Here is a 21,058-nt window from a genome sequence, read left to right as displayed (position 1 = left end):
TAAATCAATATTGAGAACTTTTTTTGAAAAATAGCCATGCTTTGCGTTTTGCTGGCAGCTGAATACCTGAATGAATTTAAACATGCAGGGGATCTAGTTGCTATTTATACTTCCAATTTGCCAATTTTGAGTAACTGGGTTGTTTTCTGTTTCATTGTCAGCAAACGTGACATTCCTGCAACAAACTTCACCATCCATGAAATCCACTGTAGAAGGAACATTGATCTTTGCAGATATTGTAATGAACCTTTTCCCAAATCGGAGATGGAAGAACACTTTCAAACAGAACATGCACTGGTAAGATCTTCAAAATGACAGTCTTATGCTAAAATAGATAAAATAATGTTATTGTGTGTAATTTCCTCCTCTATCAATTATCACTCATTTTCCATAAGGCGCTGCCCTGTGCTGATTTATGGTTATTTTGGGGTTGGCTGCCTTGTATATCTCACCCAAGAGAGCTTTTCTGATGTTAACCAAAGATTCTCCTGACTGGGTACTTCATGGTGGTTAATATAACCACTCTGCACTTGACTAATGTTCAATAGTGATTACTTGATAACAAATGGGAGCATCTTCTTCTCTCCTCCTACCCCTCAAATCTCCTGTTTTTAAACAGTTACAGCAATCCAAGCAAAAATCAAGCAAAATCTAAATGGACTAAATTGGATTAAATCCAATCTGGATGTTTTTGTTCATTATGGCTCTTTTCCACACATGACATTGAACTAGCTAATTGGGAGAATTGACTCTATTTCTTGATCTGCTCAACTGTTAGTATTGAGAGCAAAATCATCCTCTTGTGTGAGCTCTGTGATCAGGTCTAGGGTCAGCACTTCAAACGTGAAAATTGAAATATAATTAATTCTCTGCTAGGTGAGTACTGGATTGGAAATAAATATTGCTGTTCATTGTTAAACTTAGGCGTTTAAATAAGTGAGGAAAGATGTGCCCAATGTCATGCAAAGCTGAATTGTTTAACACTGCTTTTTCTTAATTTCCATTCTTTTAAGACGTATTGGAGTATATTTATGCAAATATTCCACATTCTCAGGCAATACTGTTGCAAATAAAAATGAAGGCTTAAATGAACATGCTTTCCTATAGCCACACAAGAATTTCTACCTGACATGTATCATTGTGCTTCAGAAATTTACTGTATTAGAGGAAGTAGTAATTCTGACTTTTAAAAGCGTACATTTCTTTCGGTAGGATCATATGCATAATTCTTCATAATCTTTGAATATTTGATCAAATACCCTTATGCCTCAATATGCTGTTTTGAAAGTAGTAGTAATTTGTTCTCAAACATTCATTTGTTGCAGTAGAATAATGTGCACATTTGTAATGCCAATGTAATTGAGCCATTCAAATTATTTTAAAGGACACAAGAAGTAAAAAAAATCTGCTGGAAATCTGAAATAAAAACAGATTATGCTGGAAGTACTGAGCAAGTCAGTCAGCATCTATGGAGGAAGAAACCATTAATGTTTTGGGTCGATGACCTTTTTATTTTCTTTGCATTCTACTTTCATCATCCTCTTCCCAAACACTTGCTCACTAGAGGAATGACATGAAATCAAAAGCTTGGAACGGTGTTGCCTGGCAGGTTATTAATACTTTTAATTTTGCAAGGTAGGGGATATGTGCAGAGGAGGAGAGGGCAAGGGTGAGGAGATTTTTCTGTTTACAATCAAATTGCTTGAATCTGGTTGCTGCTGAGTCATTCTAATACCTGTGAAACATAATCAGGTAGTTTTATCACTGCAGGAAGCATGATTCATAAAGTAAAATCAGAAGATGGTGGAAACACAGCAGGCCAGGCAGTGCTCGAAGATCCTTCGTCAGGCTGTTTTGATGTGAAATGTTAACTGTTTCTCTGCACAGATGCTGCCCAACCCACTGAGTGTTTCCATTTCCTATATTTAATATCTGCCATTTTTTGGATTTTTTTTTCCTGCATGTAGCATTCCAGTAGTTAGCTTTAATTACAAGTGATCTGTTTTTTCCAGACAAGATTGATTTTCAAAATGAGATAACTGAAATTAGGTTAGCAATCTAGGTTAGCCAGATCCTTGCTATATTAGTATGCCGGCAAAGGCTAATGAGCAGAGCCATGAGGTCCATTTCCAGTGTTACTACTTCTCAAATGTATCTTTGATCATGTCATCAAGTTTGACAGTGTTTTGGTGTAATTTGTTGCATATCAGGTACCAAAGCAAAAACACTTAATCTTATTTAGTCTGTTATGTTTTTTCAATTATGGAGAAATCTGGATTTGTTAAGTAATCAATATATTTGCCCTGGGGGTGCTTTCCTTGAAATGTACATTGTGTATATGGTACATGATATGCCATAAATATTCTTTTTTATAGGATAAAATGGCTATTTAGTGCTTGCTGTTCAACTCTGACTTTTGTTGAATGTACCAGGGGATGTTTGAACAAAGTGTGCTTATCCCAGTGCGGTTACATTCTTAAATATGGGCCTGAGCATTATCCACCGTCTGTGTATTTTCCAATACTCTTCATTGGATATTGGGCATTTTGGATTCTTTTACACTTGTCAGGAGTAGTGAGTCTAATTGTTTCCTTATTGTCATCTTCAATGAGGTGAGTTAATTAAACATAGACATGCTGGATCTTTGTTTTGTATTGAGGTATATGCGTGAAACATTGCCTTTGTCCACAGTAACCGACATAAAATACACATTTATATTTAGGGTCTAAACCTTATCTCTAATGTTTCAGGTTGACTGCAAGTGCAACATGAAGATGGAGAAAAATCAGTTGGAGAAACATGAGGTGTGTATCTGTCTCTTCCTCTTCTTGCATTTGCTCTCTAGCAAAAAAAAACCTTTCCTCTGTGTGTCAAATGCTGATCTTAGTGTCATACAAGAATTGGAATGCATTTGGTACTTTTTGCCTTTGCCAGCATTCTCTCAAATTGTAGTTGATCTGCACCGTACCCTGAATTTTATTTATAGGCCTTTATTTCTATATCTTGTGATGCTCTAACCTTTTACAAAAATATTTACACTTCAATAAGGTGAGTTAATTTGGTGTTGAACAGCTCATTTTCAATTTTAGGATGATGCTTATTCTGTATTTCTTTACTATAAAGGAGAAAGACACAGAAATAGCCCTTTGGCCCACCACATCCATGCCAACCTTTTTGCCCATCTGCAGTAATCCTATTTGCTTGCATTAGGTTTGTATCCTTTTATGCTTTGCCTATTTGAGTGCCTGTCCAAATGTCCATTAAACATAGTGATTGTATCTGACTCCAACACCATCTCAGGCAGCGTGTTCCAGATATCAACCATATAAAAAAAAACTTTCTACTCAAATCCCCTTTTAAAACTCCTCCCTCTTGCTTTCAACTCATGCCCTCTTGTTTTTGATGCCCTACCATGGGGAAAAAATCTGACTCTCTGCCCTATCTATGCCTCTTATAGTTTTATATACCTCTATCAGATCACTCTTCAGTCTCCTTTGCTGCCGGGAAAACAAGACCAGCCTATCCACTCTCTTGCCATAACTAAAGCCCACCAATACAGGCAACGTTCTGGTGAATCTTGTCTGCGTTCTTTTCAGCACAACTACATCCTTTCCTTGGTGTAGTGACCAGAACTGCATGCGATGTAGTCTAACCAGTGTTTTGTAAGATTGCAACATAACCTCCCAACATTTTTATCCTATGTCCTGATTTGTGAAAGCAAGCATGCCATATGTCTGTTTTGCCACCTTATTTATATGTGTTGCCAGTTGCAGGGAACTAGGACTTGAACCTCAAGGTCCTTCTGTTCGTCAACGTTCCTTAGAGCACGACCATTTACTGTATTTGTCCTACCTCTATTTCACTTCCCAAAATCCATCACCTCGCACTTGTTGGGATTAAATTCCATCTGCCAACACTCCAGCCAACTTTTCATCTGACCTGTATCCTATTGTAGCCTTCCTCGCTATCAACAACACAATCAACTTTTGTGCCATCTGCAACCTTGTTATTCATACCTCTAACATTCACATCCCAGTCGTTAATATGCATCGCAAACAAAAAGGGTCCCAGCGACGATCCCAGCACTACACCACTGACTTCTAATCAGAAAAGCATCCTTCCACCCTACCTTGTGCCTCCTATCACCAAGCCAACTTTGAATCAAATTTGCCGGCTTATGTTGGATCTCGTGTGGAATCTTGTCAAATGCCTTACTAAAGTCCATATGAACAACATATACTGCCCTGCCTTCATGAATCTTGTTTGTCACCTCCTCAAAAAAACTCAAATTAGTGAGGCAGGATTTCCTCTCCACAAAGCGAAGCTTGCTATCCCTGAATGGCCCCTGCCTTTCCAAATGTACATAAATCCTATCCCTTGGGCTTTTCTTCAATAATGTCCCTACAACTGACGTAAGGCTCATCAGCCTGTAGTTACCTGGCTTACCCCTACTGCCCTCCTTTAATTAAAGGAACAACATAGCTATTCTGCAGGATAGATCTCACCAGCCTTGGGGATTTATTAACCCTAATGTGGCCTGTGCTATCTAACACTTCCTCCTTCATACTGACTTGCTCCAGGTCAACCTTGTAGCTCTCCCTGAACTCATTATATTCCATGTCCTCCTTGGTGAAGACAGAAGAGAAATAATCATTTAGGATCTCACCCACGTCACCTGGCTTCACACATAGGTTACCCCCTTGGTTCCCAAGGGGAACCACTCTTTCCCTGGCTACCCTCATTCTTTATATGCTGATAGAATGTCCTGGGATTCTCCATAATCTTAAAAGGCAAGGATATTTCATGGCCTCTTTGTACCCTCCTAATTTCATTCTTAAATCCTCTCTTACTCTATATGCCTCTAGAGGCTCCCTCGACTAAAACTGCCATATGTTTCCTTTTGTTTTCCTAATTAAACCTTCAATATTCTCATCTTGACATTATTGTCTTTCATTCTTACTGTAACATGCTGGCCCCGAACTCTTACTAAATCTTTAATGGACTTCCACTTCACAGCTGTCATTTTACCTGCAAGCTCCCAATCTTCTTTCATCAACCAACCTTACTCCTTTCCATACTACCTTGAAACTTACAGAATTATAGTCACTGTTCCCAAAGTGTTTCCCCACTGACACTTCTACCACTTGCCCAAGTTCGAGTATTGCCGTGTCTCTGGTAGGACTCTACACATTGATTCAAAAAACTTTCTTGGGCACACTTAACAAATTCCATCCCATATAAGCTCCTTGCATTTTTATGTTGTTGCTTTGATAAAATTAAAATGTTAAAGAAATTCAATTGGGATTATTGCTCACATTTAAACTTGAATACAAATTAAGATCTTGCTCTGATCTCGTAAAAACAACCTTCAAGCGCCAATATCATATTTGTTGAATTTCTTCTGCAACACTTTGAAGACCAATATAGCCATGCTGTGCAGTGCCCCAAACTGAACCCAATATTCCAGATGGGGTCTGACTAAAGTTCAGAACAGCTGAACACATCCTCATTTTTTTTGAATTCCTATCATCTTTTTAAAAATGTTACTAAAAGAATAAAGAGAAGGAAAATCATTCAGGGAACATTGCATGCAGCTGATCGGTTATGATGCATAAGAAGTAGGGATCACGAAAGAAAAATAAACTGCATTCTGCGGAAAAAAATTACAATATTCTTTGCAATATACGTTGATCTTTGGAAGGCTTTCATAGATGACAACCACCAACTACAGTACTCAAGTGATGAATGATGCCTAGATTCTGGTTTTTCAGGTTAAATAGCAACAAAACAGACATCTCATCCAAGCCTGGTCCTGTCCTGGCGTAAATATTTTCCAGTAACACCCAGTGAATAACTATCAAAGATTGGAGTCTTGATTTAATTTCTTCTTGCCATGTTTTATTTTGTCAGCATTAGAATACCATTGAGAAACTAAATTTCAGACCCAGGGCAGCATACTTCATAACTTGGCCACTGAGGCACTCGAACATTTTTGAGGTCTTGCGCTTTAGATAACTTCTACGGGCATCATCTATTGACAGTACTGTATCAACTGGTGAGTTGAAGGTGGGGCAGAGTTACATCTATGCCTTCGGTAAACAGTTGATTGTGTAAATAAATCATGGCAACTCCTCCCTTTATTGGCCAAATAATTTCTACAAAAAAAATACAGTGAATTGGAGAATAGTTGCATACAAGTTATGTGCATAAGGTCAATCTTGGGTACCTGTAGTAATGTGGCCAGCATGACTGAGAATTACCCAGACATCGCTGGGTCTCAATGGGCACAGTGTTATCACTCTTTGCAGCCCTCATAAAGAAAACTTGTGTGATTGTCTCTTGTGTTTTTGGGTTTTGCAGAGCACGGAGTGCCCTTTGCGGCTGATTAAGTGTCAGTACTGTGAGCTGGAACTAGCATTCAACAAGTCTCAAGAACATGCTGATTATTGTGGATCAAGAACTGAACTCTGTGCAGTTTGTGGTCGCAACATTCTGGTTAAAGACTTAAACATGCACCATCTCACCTGTGGCAAAGAGATGGAGGAAAAGAATAACAACTGCATGAAACCCAAGCCCGAATATCATTTGGAAGAAAATGTTGGAGTCTGGTTTGAAAACCAACCATTTGGGAATGTTATTCAGAATGAGGAGAACCATATTCGAGTGAGGCCAAGAATTTCCAGACCATTGGAAACTAAATTTCATGGGAACAGGGAGACAGGGTTTCCAATGAGGATGACAGATAGGAGAAATGTGCCAATAAGAGGTAGAGACCAGAATCGAGGTAAGGGGGGTGGAGAGCATTTGGAATGGAAACTGTGTGTATTGATTTGTTTGAATTTAAACCTGTGGGAAAACAATACATGAAAATAGGAGCAGGAGTATGCCACTTGACCCCTCAAACCTGCCACACCATTTAATATTGTGGCTGTTCTATGCTAGCCTTAACTCTTGTGCCAGTTCAACATAGTCTTCAATTCCCCAATCTTTCAAAAATTTATCTACCTCCACCATAAGTACCTCTGATGATCTGGCCTCAACAACCCTCTGGGGTAGAGAATTTCAGAGATTCACCACCATCCGTGAATAGGAATTTTTAGGCACCTCTGTTTCAAATGAGTGACCCCTTATCTTGTAATTATGTCCTTTTATTCAAGACGCTTTCCACTGGTAAAAACCATCTCAACATCTATCTGTTGTGCCCCTCAGGATCTCAGTAAGGTCCCTCCAAAGCATACAGACCCACAGCTGAAGTGCAAGATCCCTTCCTTTGTGATACAAAGCAGCACAAGTACAACAATCACTGGCTTCTTCATGACTTTGTGTATTCCAAAATGATTGAATGTGGCATGTTTGTTTAGCAAAGAAGTTGAAAGAAGAATGGAAATGTCTGAAATATTGATACATCAGTATTAAACTGAAGGTTACTACAGAGTCAGTCAGTTACTGTAATTTAGGTTTTCATGTTGCACCTGAGATTCCTACCCAAGAGTGGGCAATCATCCTGTTCACAGACTTCTGAAGGAGACGAAAGATTGGAAGGTTACCAATGTGAGAAATAGGGCTGTATCCATATCCAGGCTTTCCAACTGCTGAGTAAACCCAGATCTGGCACTGATGAGTATATGGATATACAAACTGCACTGTGACAGAATGGAGAAGACGCTGAATGAGATGAGGGTTTTCAGGCATAAGCAAAAAACTGTTCCAGAGTGGTAACAATTCTTAGATTGGATGTTTTGAACTGTGTAATTTAATAGAAATCATTGACGAGGCAACTGTGCAAATGGCATTGCTGTCTTGGCTATGCATCAATTTTAGACACATAGTTCTGTGTATAAAATGGGGATGATCATGTGTCATCCCTGAACACAAGAATTTGATCCAGCTTTTGGTCTCAACAGATAATGTCAGTGGTAAAATCTTTTGAATGAGACATTTAACCAAGACCACATTTTACTTTCTCGGGTGTACATTCTCATGGGTCCTCTTTGAAAGAATTACTTTTGTGCAGTAGTTAGAACATGGAACAGAACAGCATAGGAACAGGCCCTTTGTGGCAACCATGATGCTAGAACGAATTAATCCCATCTGCCTGCATGTGATCCATATCCCTCCATTTCCTGCATGTTCACTTACTTGTCTAAATGCCTCTAACATCACTTTTGTATCCGTTTCCACAGTTCCTCCTGGCAGCATGTTCCAGGCACCTACCACTCTATATTTAAGTAAAACTTATCTTGCATACCTTCATTAAAATTTACCCCACTCAGATTCAAATTATGCTTGCTAGTATTTGACATTTTCACTTTGGCAAGGGGTGGGGGTGGGTGCAAGACTCTGGCTATCTACCTCCTATGTCCCCCTCATAATTTTGTATACTTCTATCAGGTCGCCCCTCAGCCTCCAATGCTTCAGAGAAAACAATCCAAGTTTGTCCAACCTCTACTTATAGCTAAATTACTCCAGTCCTGACAACATCCAGGTGAATCTCTTCTGCACCCTCTCCAAAGCCTCCACATCCTTGCTGTAATGTGGCAACCAGAACTGGACAAAATACTCCAAATGTGGCCTAACCAAAGTTTTATACAGCTGCAACATGTCTTCCTGACTTTTATAATCAACACCCTGACAGATGAAGGCAAGCATGCTGTATGCCGCCTTTACCATCCTATCTATTTGTGTTGCCACTTTCAGGGAGCTGTGGACTTGCACCCCAAGATACTTCAGCACATCATTGCTACTAAGGGTCCTGCCCTTAACTGTATACTTTTACCTCACATTTGACCTCCCTAAATGTAATACCTCACACTTGTCTGGATTATACTCCATCTGCCATTCCTCTGTCCATATTTTCATCCTGCTGAATCCTTTGACGACCTTCCTCACTATCCACAATTTTGCCAACTTTCATGTCACCTGCAGATCTACTGCTCAGACTGCCTATGTTTTTGTCCAGAACATTTATATATCACAGACAACAGAGTTCCCAGCACTGACTGCTGCAGAACACCACTGTTTGTACAGCTCCAATCAGAGAAACACTCCTCCAGCACTACCCTCTGTCTTCTATGACCAAGCCAGTTTTGAATCCAATCTACCAAATCACTGGATCCCATGTGTCTTAATCTTCTGGATCAGCTTACTGTGAGGGACCTTGTCAGGTGCATGTAGACAGCATCTACTGCCCCATCCTCATCAATCATCTACGTCACCTCAAAAATACTCAATCAAATTTGTAAGACTGGCCCCGCACAAAGCTGTGTTGACTATCCCTAATGAGTCCATGCTTTTCCAAATGAGTGTAAATCCTATCTCTAAAAATCCTCTCCAATAGTTCCCCACCCACTGATGTAGAGATCACTGGACTATAATTTGCTGGATTATTCCCTTTTGCCCTTCCATAGGAGCAATATTGGCTACTCTCCCCTCCTCTGGGACCTTGCCTGTGGCTAAAGAGGATACAAAGATCTCTGTCAATAGCCCCAGCAATCTCTTCTCTTGCTGTTCTCAATAACCTGGGATAGATCCCATCAGGCCCTAGGGACATACCCACCTTAAAGTTCATCAAGAGACCCAACAACACCACCACCTTGATATCAACAGGCCGTATAATATGAGCAAGCCCCCCCCACCCCACCCCACCCCACCCTGTTCTCACTATTCTCCATGTCATACTCCTTGGTGAATACGGTTGCAAAATACACATTTAGTATCTTGCCCACTTACTCTGGCTCCAGGCATATTTCCTTCCTTTGTCCTTGAGTGGTCCTGCACTGTTCCTAGCTACCCTATTGTTTTTAATATATGTATAAAATCCCTTGGGATTTTCCTTAATCCTACTCACTAAGGACATTTTGTGGCCCCTTTTGGCCCTCTGATTCCCTGTTTGAGTTCTTTCCTGCTTTTATATTCCTTAAGAGCCCTGTCTGATTTCAGCTTCCTAAAACTTGCAAATGTTTCCTTTTTCTTTTTGACTAAATTTACAACATGTCATCATTCAGACATCCTTGTCTTTCTTCCTCACTGGAAAATGCCAGTCCTGAATTCTGATCAGCTAGACTTTAAATGACTCTTACAAGTTGTATGTGGACTTGCCCACAAACAGCTGCTCCCAATTTACTTGCCCCAGCTCGTCCCTAATACTGTTGTAATTTACCTACCCCCCCATTTAGCACCTCCCCCCAATTTAGCAGCCCCCTCCGCCCCCCCCCGCCATGTAGTTTAAATCCTACTGAGTGATATTAGCAAACCTCCCTGCAAGAATATTGGTGCCCCTCCAGTGTAGTTGCAACCCAAACTTCTTGTACAGGTCCTACCTGTCCTGGAAGGGACCCTAGTGATCCATGTACCTGAAAATGTCCCCCACCCTGCACCAGCTCGTTAGCCATACATTCAACTGTATCATCATTCTATTTCTTGCCTCACTGGCACAGCGAGTAATCCTGAGATTACGACTCTAGTGTTCCTGTTTTTTAACTTTCTACCTAACTCCCTAAATTCTCTTTGCAGGACCTCCTCTCTCTTCCTGCCTACGTCATTGGTACTAATACGGACCACGACCTCTCGCTTCTTATCCTCCCCTTTCAGAATGTCCTCTTAATCCTCAATTAGTAAAACATATTAGCATTGTCACATAATTTGTCTGTGACAGCTTGCTTTGTGCAAGATAGCAGGGTTTTCCTTCATTTACAACAGTGACCAATTTCAAAAATAGTTCCATGGCTGTAAAATGGTTTGGGATAAGCAAATTTAACAAAAAGGTGCTTTTTAAAGCATTTCTTTATTTCAGTGTTAATTAAGTCTTAGTTATGCTTTCTAACAAGATGTGCATTTCCTATTGTTTTCACAGCCAGTGTTACAAGGACTGAAAAAAATCATGTGGCAGACCCAGTAGGTCCTGGACATTTGGATGCCAACTCTAATCTAGACTATCTGCTTGCTCTAAGTTTGCAAAATGAAAACAGTGGTGGTGAAGGATCATTGACGCCAGTGTGGGAGGATGTTCACTCGGATTGTGGGTATCCACACCCACAAAACCTTGTAGATCTGTTTGAGAATCGGCCATCATCTGATCTGTTTCCAGCTTCTGTAAATGTCCATGAAGAAGTAGCAAGTAAGTTGTTAAAAGTACACGTTTTGGGTACAAGGGTGTTGATCGGGTCACTTTCACACATATGAGCAACTTGTGTTTGATATTTTCCCATACTTCCCAGTGTATTATATTGCTTGCACCTTTCCAGTGTTTTTGATGTGCCAAAGGTTTTGGTGAAATCAGATTAATAGTTCACATTTGGTCCTATTTTATGTTGCATACAGCAAGCAAGTTCTGATTGCATGTGGGAAGTATAAATTGCTTTGATTAGATGTGGGGAAAGTAAATTCAGTGGTTTGATTCCTAAAATTAAGAGCTTGTTGGCTGAGTGATTACGATGGACTGGATTAAAAGAATGTGATGTGATCTCGCTGAAACATTCTCAAGATTCTGACAGGATGTTAGTTACTTCCTCAATCTTAGAATTAGGGGGCACGGTCTTGGGATAAGGGATTATCCATTGAGGGATGTGATGTTCAGTTTCCTTATTCAAGGGATGTGCAAGTTGGGAATTATGTAACCAAGAAAACTGTGAGGTTTAACTATTGACGTGATTAAAGACCGAGACATATTATGGACAGCAGAAACTGAAGAGTAAGGAGATCAGGAAGAAAAGGGAGGTGGTGGAATGGATTAGTGCAGCAGGCTTGAGGTCTGAACAGCCATTTTCTTCTTTATTAGCTTACCTCGTTTGTATTCAAATGGATAAAGTAACAAACCGTATTCATTGTCCCTTTTCATACATTGACTTTCTGTTTTTGTTTTGCTTTCTTTCTTTTGAGATATGACTGTGACAAGTAACCTGCAATTTTGGTTTCTGTGTTCAAGCTAAGGTTTATGACCTTCAACGTGGAATGTGTTAGGGAGGCTAGGCATTGTTGATGGGGTTGGGTGATGCTACTGTCTTTCCTTCAATGATTTATGAAGGACACATTAAAAAAATTGGTTGAATCTCCTTTCCATTCTTTACAATGTGACAATTTTAAGAGATGATTTGCATTTTTTCCTTGATAAATGGGGATCAGGCTGGGTATGGTCTGAGGTAATTGTTAATTGTATCAGCTTAAAGCAGAATGAGTTTCATCTAGTCTTGTTGTATACATTTTTTCAATGTTTACATTCTGTGGCTTCTCCCTTTTTAAAATTTGCATCACTTCACTTTGAAGTCGGGTTGAAATGTATGAAATAAAAGTCATATAATGAACAGTATACCTAAAAACAAAAAGTTTGTGATGGGACTTGCACTGGCATCTTTGCTTTCAAGTTCTGCGGGGCACTGTTAAGTTTTGCTCTGTTCTGTTGCCCAAGGTCTTCTGGATAGGCCAACGAAATCAAACATTTTTTGATTTCTAAATTTAAATCTGCCCATTTGTGGTCTTTTTGACACTTCCTCCTGTATCCTTTTTGTTTACTGTAATAGCAGTTTATTTTAGCTTTAGCCCCTTGATAATGCTTTTCAATTGGGCCTTTCCCTGAAGGTCAGCATTCATCTTTCCCTCAAAGTAGCACATCTCAGCATGTGGATACCACCTATTCTTTGTTATGTGTTTGTTCTCAACTAACTATTTTGTGCACAGATATTGTCTTTTCTTTGCCTGGTGTTTTGTGTTGGATTGACTAGCTTATAAACGTTCTGCATCAAGAAGTCTGGACATATTTTCCTACACCCCAGCCCTCTTCTCGCCTTCCCCACCTCCACACAAATTCATTTTCAAGTTACCAAGCATCTTTTTCCAACTTTTAATAGAACTTATCCAAGGTATTAGATCTGTTTTATCTACAAACTATAACATGTGCTTAATAACGTATATAGGAATAAACTTGGATGAAGTGCTCATGCACTTACTTTCTGTTGCCAACCCCCATGCTCTCCTGCTTATTTTGCATTAGATGGACTAGTAAGTGATTGGAAGTGTGAAATGAAAGATATTTTAGTGCTCCTTTTTAAACCTGTATTTATTAGGTGGACAATTATTGCAACTTGTACTTGGCTTTCAACTGCCCCTACCTAAGACCTGTTTCTTTACTCCCAATTGTGATTTTGTCATACTCATATGTTTTCACTCTTAACTTGGTGGTTTCAAAATTAGTTTATCTCTGGTGTATTTGTTGTTCTATTAGTGATATAGTCAGTGGTCTGTCCTCTTTTTTTCTCCATTTACCCCTCCCTCTTCCCACCACCCCAATCATTTCTAATGTTATTATCAAGTAACTGCGCATGTCTGAGATACTCATTGCCTCACTTGCAACCAATCACCTTTCTACAATCACAATGGTATCCCAGTATCGCACTCCATTCAGTGCAAGCCATTCTTTGGTTTTCAGCTGATTTTCAGAGAACAGAGAGTCTGGTGATCTCTGTTTGCCTCTCCCTGTTTTAGGTAGTGCTCAGATTATCAAAGGTAGTTCTCTGAAAAAGTCATAGGACACAAGGCTTCAAGAGAAAATAATTAACTTGATGAATTACATGCAGCACAATTTGATGCAATTCAAAAGCAGGTTTGGAAAACTTCGAAATTCCGATGGTGTCCTTGAACTGAAATGTTGACATTTACTCTTCCTGATGAGGCTTTGGGCATTTTCTGTTTCTGTTCTGAATTTTACAGCTTGTGCAGTTTTGCTTTTACTCTTATCTTTGGACTGGCAGCTTTTGTCGAAGTTCACTGTTGTTTTCCTCAATTAAAACTTTATTCTTTAATATGTAGCAAAACCTCAGAAAACACTTCTCTTTTTCTGTTGCAACCAATATTTGTTTTATTTGGGAAAGCAATAAACAATCCAGAATATGTTAAAGTTCATCCTTTGCAACTTTATGTTAAGGCAAGCTCTTTGATCAAAGCTTCCCATCATAACTTGCAGTTACATCCACAAACAATAGCACATGCTTAATTTAATAACGTGATTTAAAGTATGTTATTCTGGTATTAAGTCCTACAAATAAACTCAAATATTCACAGCAAAATTCCCCGTTTACTTAAAATTTGACTCCTTGCTGGGAAAGAAATCCATTGATATCAAGTGTGGCACTTTTCTCAAATGAACGTAATTTTATGGAGACTTGATAAGTTGGAAAGGCAACTTCATGATAAGTTATTATATGTGTATCATATTCTCACCATGTGCACTTCTGAGGGAAATGCTGGATTATTATTTAGGTCAGGAATAGTAGGCAAAATTTCTCAGCCCAAGCTTTCTGATATTGATTTGAGCCCTGTCAAACCGCTAGCTCAGCAGGGATCAGCAGACTTGGCACCAGGCTAAATTAGAGATTGTCCTGGTCTGTGTGGCTTATTGCATCATTGTTGCGTCAACTGCCGTGAGTCATGGGGGAAAATTTGGTAACTGCATTAAATGAGCCACTGAGGGGAAATCCTTGAGGTTCCACTTTATGGGGTCCTATGAGTTTCATTTCAAGCAGTGCTGAAATTTAATGTGGTTTATCTTAAATGTTATGTTTTAAGTTTTTAAATCAATGTTGTGCAAGTATGGATTGAACAGATTTAAAAATTTGTTACCTAATGATAGTATTGAACAGTCAAAATACAAGTAAAGACACAAGTCAATTCCCAATTTGTCTCTGTCCCCCTCTGACTTGCTGATTAACTTGAAATGTGATGGCAGCCTTGTACTTTGGATTGCATCCACAATGGGCTTAGTTGAGACCTCTAATTTTGTGCTTTGAAAACTTTTATCTGTCAGACTGGATTTTAAAAAAAATGAAGAGTTGCACTAATTTTAATTTTCAGTAACTGAACTTTTTTTTTTCCAGATGTCGCAATGTTGCCTTGTGAATTCTGTGAAGAACTTTTCCCTGAAGAAGAACTAATTCTTCATCAGGTACAGTTTGGCCAATATGGCTTCTTAGCAATTGATTGATACAGCTTTAGACCTTGTTTCATATGTTCCCACTATTGATTCTTATGGTAGTATTTTCTTGTAGCACTGTTGCTTGTAATTTAAATGTTTTCAATACTAAACACACTTTCTAAGAACAATTTGTATGTTCCTCAGTATATTTGGTCTAACTAATCTGATTTGCCATTGTATTTGCTCTTCCACAATTGAATTGTATGAATGCAACCATATTATGACGGTGCTTAAAGCTCTTGGTAATGGCCATCGAAACAAGGACAAAAATAGTGAGAAGTGGGCCAGGTATCTGTTTTCTATCTGAGATAACGGCTTCATTTTTGCCTGGTGTTTTTTCTTAGAGAGTTAGTGGCATGGAGTAAGGACTAACTGAAGTTTCAGATTTGTTCCATTTTGTTTATGGGCTTGGATACATTTTGATTCAGTGATACTAAATAGTAGTTATAGGCAGATAAGTAATAGAAAATTAACTTCGAAATACTTATGCAATCAGAGGAAGAATATCTTTTATTTCCTCATTGTTTTCATATCATTCTGAAATGGGAAAAAAAATACATAATACTCACATAGCCTTGAAAAAGAGCTGAAGTATACAGAGAGAAGTTGTAGTAAAAGTCCATTAATCCTCTATGTTCAGGGCTTTGATGCTGGTCTGACAGATTTTCCATATTACTGGACATTCTTCCCATTAAACCCCAACACACTTTTAACTAACTTTTTAAGAATTTACATAGTAGTATAATAAATTTTCCAGTGAACCCAATAGGTTTCAAGGGAATGTGGGGAATGCATCCTGTTGAGCTTCAAGGGAGCTTGGGAACATCACCCAGTGAGCCAGATGCGAACTGTCAGGATTTCTAAATAATAGCATAGAAGGTTATCAGAGTTTGACTGTTTTTCCTCTTATGGGATTCAAAAACTAGCAGCCCTAAATATAAGATAATCTTGAAGTCTTTTTGGAAATTTAGAACAAAGTTCTTTGCCCAGGAAGTGGTAGAAATGTTGAATTCAGTGAATAGTCTGGGGAAATGGTATTGATCCACATGAGGAAGAAGAGAAGTCAGATAGACATAGATTAGTTAGGTTGAATGACATGTACCTGTACTGTAGATGTGATGTATCAAAGATTTTTACCTAGGTAGAACTAGAAATTTTGTAATGTTTAATTAATTACTAACTGGTTATAGTATAATGATTAATTAAGCTTTTTAAGCTTGAGACAAAAACTGAATTTGATTGTGATCGACCAGGGTTAGGATATGGTGGCATTGTGATTAGTTATTGGACTAGTAGTCCAGAGGCCTGGACCTACTTAATTGGATGTAATGATAAAATAACTTGCAATTAAATTGTGGTGAACCACAATCCAAAACTCTGTACAAGTTGGTGAGGAGTGGATATTTGCAAAAACACTAGGTATCCAAGTGTTATAATATGGGGCCTGATTTCAAACACACACTTTTAAAGCAAGATAAATTTCTTTTTAAAAAAAAATGCCAAAACTCAAATCCAGAGCAGGCAGCTTAAAATCAATGCACTCTGTACTAACTCAATGTAACTGCACTGTGTAATGAATTGACCTGTACGATCGGTTTGTAAGACAAGCTTTTCACTGTACCTCAGTACAAGTGACAATAATAAACCAATACCAATAAATAAATTCACTTCCAGTATAAAACAAGTACAATCTAAACAGCAGATCTCTATTGGAAACAAATTCATAGGTTAGAAGATGCCATCAAGGTATTAAGTTATGTATGGTAAATAGTAAGCATTTTGTTTTCTTTCCTCTTTTTTTTTCCTTTTTCACTCTCTAGCTTCTCTCCTCCTCCTCTGCCCCCCTCTGTTTGCCACTTTCAGAGAATTGATTAGAATTGTCTTTTGCAGACTGGCTGTAATCCTGTAAGTGCCTTTGCATCATTCAGTAAAAATACCACACTTATACCACCACTGCCATTGCAAAGGGTCTCCGTACCCAGGACAAATGACATATTCTCCCAGCATCATCATGTGAATCCAGAATACTTTTCTGAAGATCTTTCCCTGCCATCATATGGTCCGATTGGAGGTTCAAGCCATGGAGATGTCATGATTCCTTGCGAGTTCTGTGGTATAGCGTTGGAGGAAGATGTGTTATATCATCATCAGGTAAAAAGAAGTTCCTAGCTAAACCATCCTGCTCTAACAGCAATACTTAAAGTGCCTTTGTATTGAGAACTGTTCACGTCTAGAAGACTGCACCTCAGTGAGAAAAGATTTGTTAGTTCACATGTACGTGGGTTTTTAATATATTTGCAAAACCAATGGAGGATTCTAATTCACCTGGTTTTAAAATAAAGCTACATGATACTTCCATAAAATGTGAGTTAATAATGTATCCATTGTAGTTGGGCATGTTTGGCAACAATAGAATCTGCTGCACAAATCTCATATTTGAATCTGTTGTTTGCCCAGAAGTAAAAGGGTTTCATCTTGTGTTATATTGATGTTGCAATATTGCCCTCAGAAGGAAGATTCAGTTTGATGACTTGTACCTCCTTATGAGACAAAAATGCTCTTTCTGGTGCCATTGTGGAGCATACATTTGTTGGGGCCACAGGTAAATTTGTACTACAGAGCGTGTTTGTTGCTGGTGTGCACAGTCCATGACCTCTCAATTTGTAATACTTCCAAATGTTAAGTCTTGCCCATCACATGGTTGCTGGTTTTAGCCAGTAAATATCACAAATCTCTCTCCCAAAGTTGCACCTATTTCCCTTTTTTTTGAGGTAAAAGAAATCACCTCATGGCCCTTGGTTTCCTCTTTGTAGCAATCTCCTCTACATCACTTATTCTGTGACCTTGTAGGCTCTAACACCTTGAATTTACTAGTGTACTTGCTGTTTTATGAATTATTCATTGCTTCCATTATTACATTAATTTATTATTGCTGTACTATTTATATAATAACATCTGCTTTTCCATTGAATTATTTGCTAGTGTGAGTTGTTGACTGTAGGTACTAGTTCACTGCTGCCTGCATTTATTAATGATGCATTAGCCTTTATTGATTATCTGACCTGAAGCTTTAACTTCACCAGTCCTTGTCGCCATACGAATTTATGTTGTATTTCCTTACAACGTAGGAGGAGGCCATTTGGCCCATTGAATCTATGCCAGCTGTCAGAACAATCTTATTGTTCCCATTTCTCCACTTATTTCCCTGCAAAATGTTCTCTTGTAGGTGTCCATTAACTCCCCTCTGATTCTCTCATCAACTACCCACACTAGGAATACTTTATATTAATCTACCAATCTGTATGTCTGTGGGATGTGGGAAGAAACTGGAACACGCAGAGAATTCCATACAGTCACAGGAAGAATTTACAAATTCCACACGTAACACTAGAGGTGGGAATCAAACCAGGGTCATTGGAGCTGTGAGACAGCTGTGCTACCTGCAATGTCACTGTGATGCCCATTAATATTTTTGCTGTTCATTAATATACTGATACCTTCACTATGTGAAATTTCTTATTATTTTAATACCTCATTAGTGATTAATTAACAAATGTTTGAGCTATCACTGATCAATTTTGTATACAAGTTGCTATCCTGTAATGAATCCTTTATTTGTTCAGCAGCATGGCATATGGTTTGTATTTTGTGCTTAACTTTGTGTGATCGCACCACAACAGGAATGCTCAGTCACTTTCATTTCTCGGTTCAATCTTCTGATGTTCACTGTTTCAGAATGTAATTTTATTAGATAAAACTTGCAGCAGCATAAATGTGATGATCCAGTCATTATTACTGGATGAGACTTGACTGCCCTGTTAAAAGCTGGAGATGGGAATTTATAGGTGTCTGCTGATGTTCAGAAGTGCCTCTTAGGATTTATCATGAATAATTTATTGCCTATAATCTATTTATAAGTAACTGGCTGATCTGTGGCATTGATTGTGGGTGGTTTAAGACCTGTTGTGCTTGTAAACTGCTAAATGAAGCCCTATTGATTGACATTGAGCTCTTCAGCACTACTTGGGTACACTGCCATGAAGAATCCTTCTAATTTTGCGGGGTCATTTGGAAGATAATTGCCCAAAGAATCTTCTGTACATTTGGGTATAGGAAGTATGGTGTCACAATTTGCAAATGCTGCCACAGAACATGAATACTTAACAGGTAACTTGTAGGCAACTTGAGAATGTGAACAGGTGAGGAGATGGGGCAGGAGGAATTCGGGTGAATGTGAAATAAGAGCAGAACATGCTGGAAATTCTCAACAGGTGGAGCAGGATCTCTGGAAGGAAAAACAGTGTCGATACATCAGGTTGACGAGCTTTCATTAGAGGAATACAGGAAGTTTTATTTAGAAAGGAATGATTTAAAAAAAATATATAAAATTGCTAGGTAGTAAAGCTTATATGTACCCAATCTTCAAAAGTATCAAGAAGAGTTGTAGAGAGAAAGTAGATTGGCAAGGTCAGAAGGACAAGTAATACATCCGATCATATTCCTTGTTTTTAAGTTTAGAACTTTTGTGTGGATTCATGAAGCTAAAGCTGTTCATTTTGAGCCTGGATGGTCCCTGGTGTGAGCCAATGAATTTAGTAGTTTGTGGAATTATGTGTACAGTATCAGTGCAGTTGCTTTTGTTCTGCACACAAGTGTTTACATAGTTTAACTATTTTGGAATAATATGGATGTTTTTGTTAACCAATCTCTGTGGATCCTGTGCATTCAATTTAACTGCTTTAAAATTGCTATTCAGTTAATCCTTCCAGAAGATGCTTTTATTATTCTTCAGGTAACAGTAGTGGTGTCTCTTTTTCAGTGTCTTATTGACGTAGATCCTTGAAGTAAATTGCAGGAAATAGTTGTGATTTGAAATCACTCTTTGTAACAGCTATGCAAGCAATTGATCTTGTACTGATTTAAACAGTGGATCCTATGGATCAGAAATTAAGTAAGGCTGCTCTTGGGTTTGATATAAATGGTTTTGTATTTTGAAGAACAGGACAGTTCTCCCAGTGCTCCAACCAACAGTTATTGTAAAGAGTATCTGGTCATTAGTTTTTTCCTTTTGTGGGAACTTGCTATCTGTAAATTGCCTGCTGCGTTTCCAGCATTAGGACAATGATTAGTTTCAAAAGTACCAACTTTTTTTTTAGCATTTTTAATTTGTGGGTCTTTTGCAGAGTGATATTTACAACAGCTCAATTATGAGATGTACATCCTTTGCTCAGTAAATTGCCTTTGGGAGATCCACACAAGCTAAGTATTTTTTTTTAGTTTTTTTGCAGATTGGTTGTTTTTGCTGCTAACTGTAAAATCTGATCCTCAAACCTACATTGTTACCTCACAGATGAGGTACTAAATGGACATCTTTAACTCGGTTTGGTTGTTTATGGGTGGTGATGTAAACCAAAACCAAATCTTTGAATCAGTAGCAGTTCTGCTTAAACTGGGGCCCTCTTGGCAAAAAACAGAAAAGTTCTTCTTAGAAGCAGCTGACAAAGTTCCATTTCAAATTTTTTGTGCTTAGCCTTGCTAACATCTTGAATAAAAAGAAAATACAGAAACTTGGTGCATTTTAAGTGGCAGAGTAAGGTCTGGTTCTATCATTACAACAGTGTAAGTAAAGAACATTAATTTTCCAAAACTTCATTTGTGTCTCTTCCTGTAATCAGGATCAGTGTGATTTGCGACCACCAACAGCAAGACCACCTGATCAAGAAGCTGATCAACCATTCCCAGTTACTAAGACCGAGTCGAGAGAGATTCTGGATGTGCCCATTCGGCGACAGAGACACCAGGGTAAATGCAAGATGCCACTGGTAGTTTTATTTCACTTTGAGTAGGAGCTGCAGTCCTACTCGAGCAGATGGAGTGAGCTAATGTTTTGGTTGAGGAAGGCTTGTGGTGGGTAAATGTGAGGGGGAAATATTTTTATCCCATGGCCCCCCAACCAGAGAGTGTTCCTCAGACTGATTCCTAGGAGGAGGGCAATTGACCTATGACAAGAGACTAAGTAGACTGGGCCCATAACTGTAGAATTTAGAAGAAGGTGATGCACTGATTTCTTCCCTAGTGTGTCTGGAATCAGGGGTC

General features: G+C 38.7%; 1 protein-coding gene across 5 annotated transcripts in view; it reads left to right on the top strand.

Annotated features, from left to right (window-relative positions):
- LOC127579644 (TRAF-type zinc finger domain-containing protein 1-like) overlaps window positions 1-21,058 on the top strand; it is a 52,833-nt gene that overhangs the window by 18,154 nt on the left and 13,621 nt on the right. For all 5 annotated transcript variants that reach the window (XM_052032558.1, XM_052032557.1, XM_052032556.1 and 2 more), the window contains exons 3-9: window positions 162-297; window positions 2,751-2,804; window positions 6,361-6,784; window positions 10,853-11,116; window positions 14,865-14,932; window positions 16,853-17,113; window positions 20,638-20,764. In XM_052032558.1, coding sequence (XP_051888518.1) covers window positions 162-297; window positions 2,751-2,804; window positions 6,361-6,784; window positions 10,853-11,116; window positions 14,865-14,932; window positions 16,853-17,113; window positions 20,638-20,764 — 1,334 coding nt within the window. The remainder of the gene's footprint in view (window positions 1-161; window positions 298-2,750; window positions 2,805-6,360; window positions 6,785-10,852; window positions 11,117-14,864; window positions 14,933-16,852; window positions 17,114-20,637; window positions 20,765-21,058) is intronic.

The sequence above is a fragment of the Pristis pectinata genome, chromosome 17 (assembly GCF_009764475.1).
Source record: "Pristis pectinata isolate sPriPec2 chromosome 17, sPriPec2.1.pri, whole genome shotgun sequence".
NCBI lineage: Eukaryota > Metazoa > Chordata > Chondrichthyes > Rhinopristiformes > Pristidae > Pristis > Pristis pectinata.
This window is presented reverse-complemented; position numbering and strand designations above follow the sequence as displayed.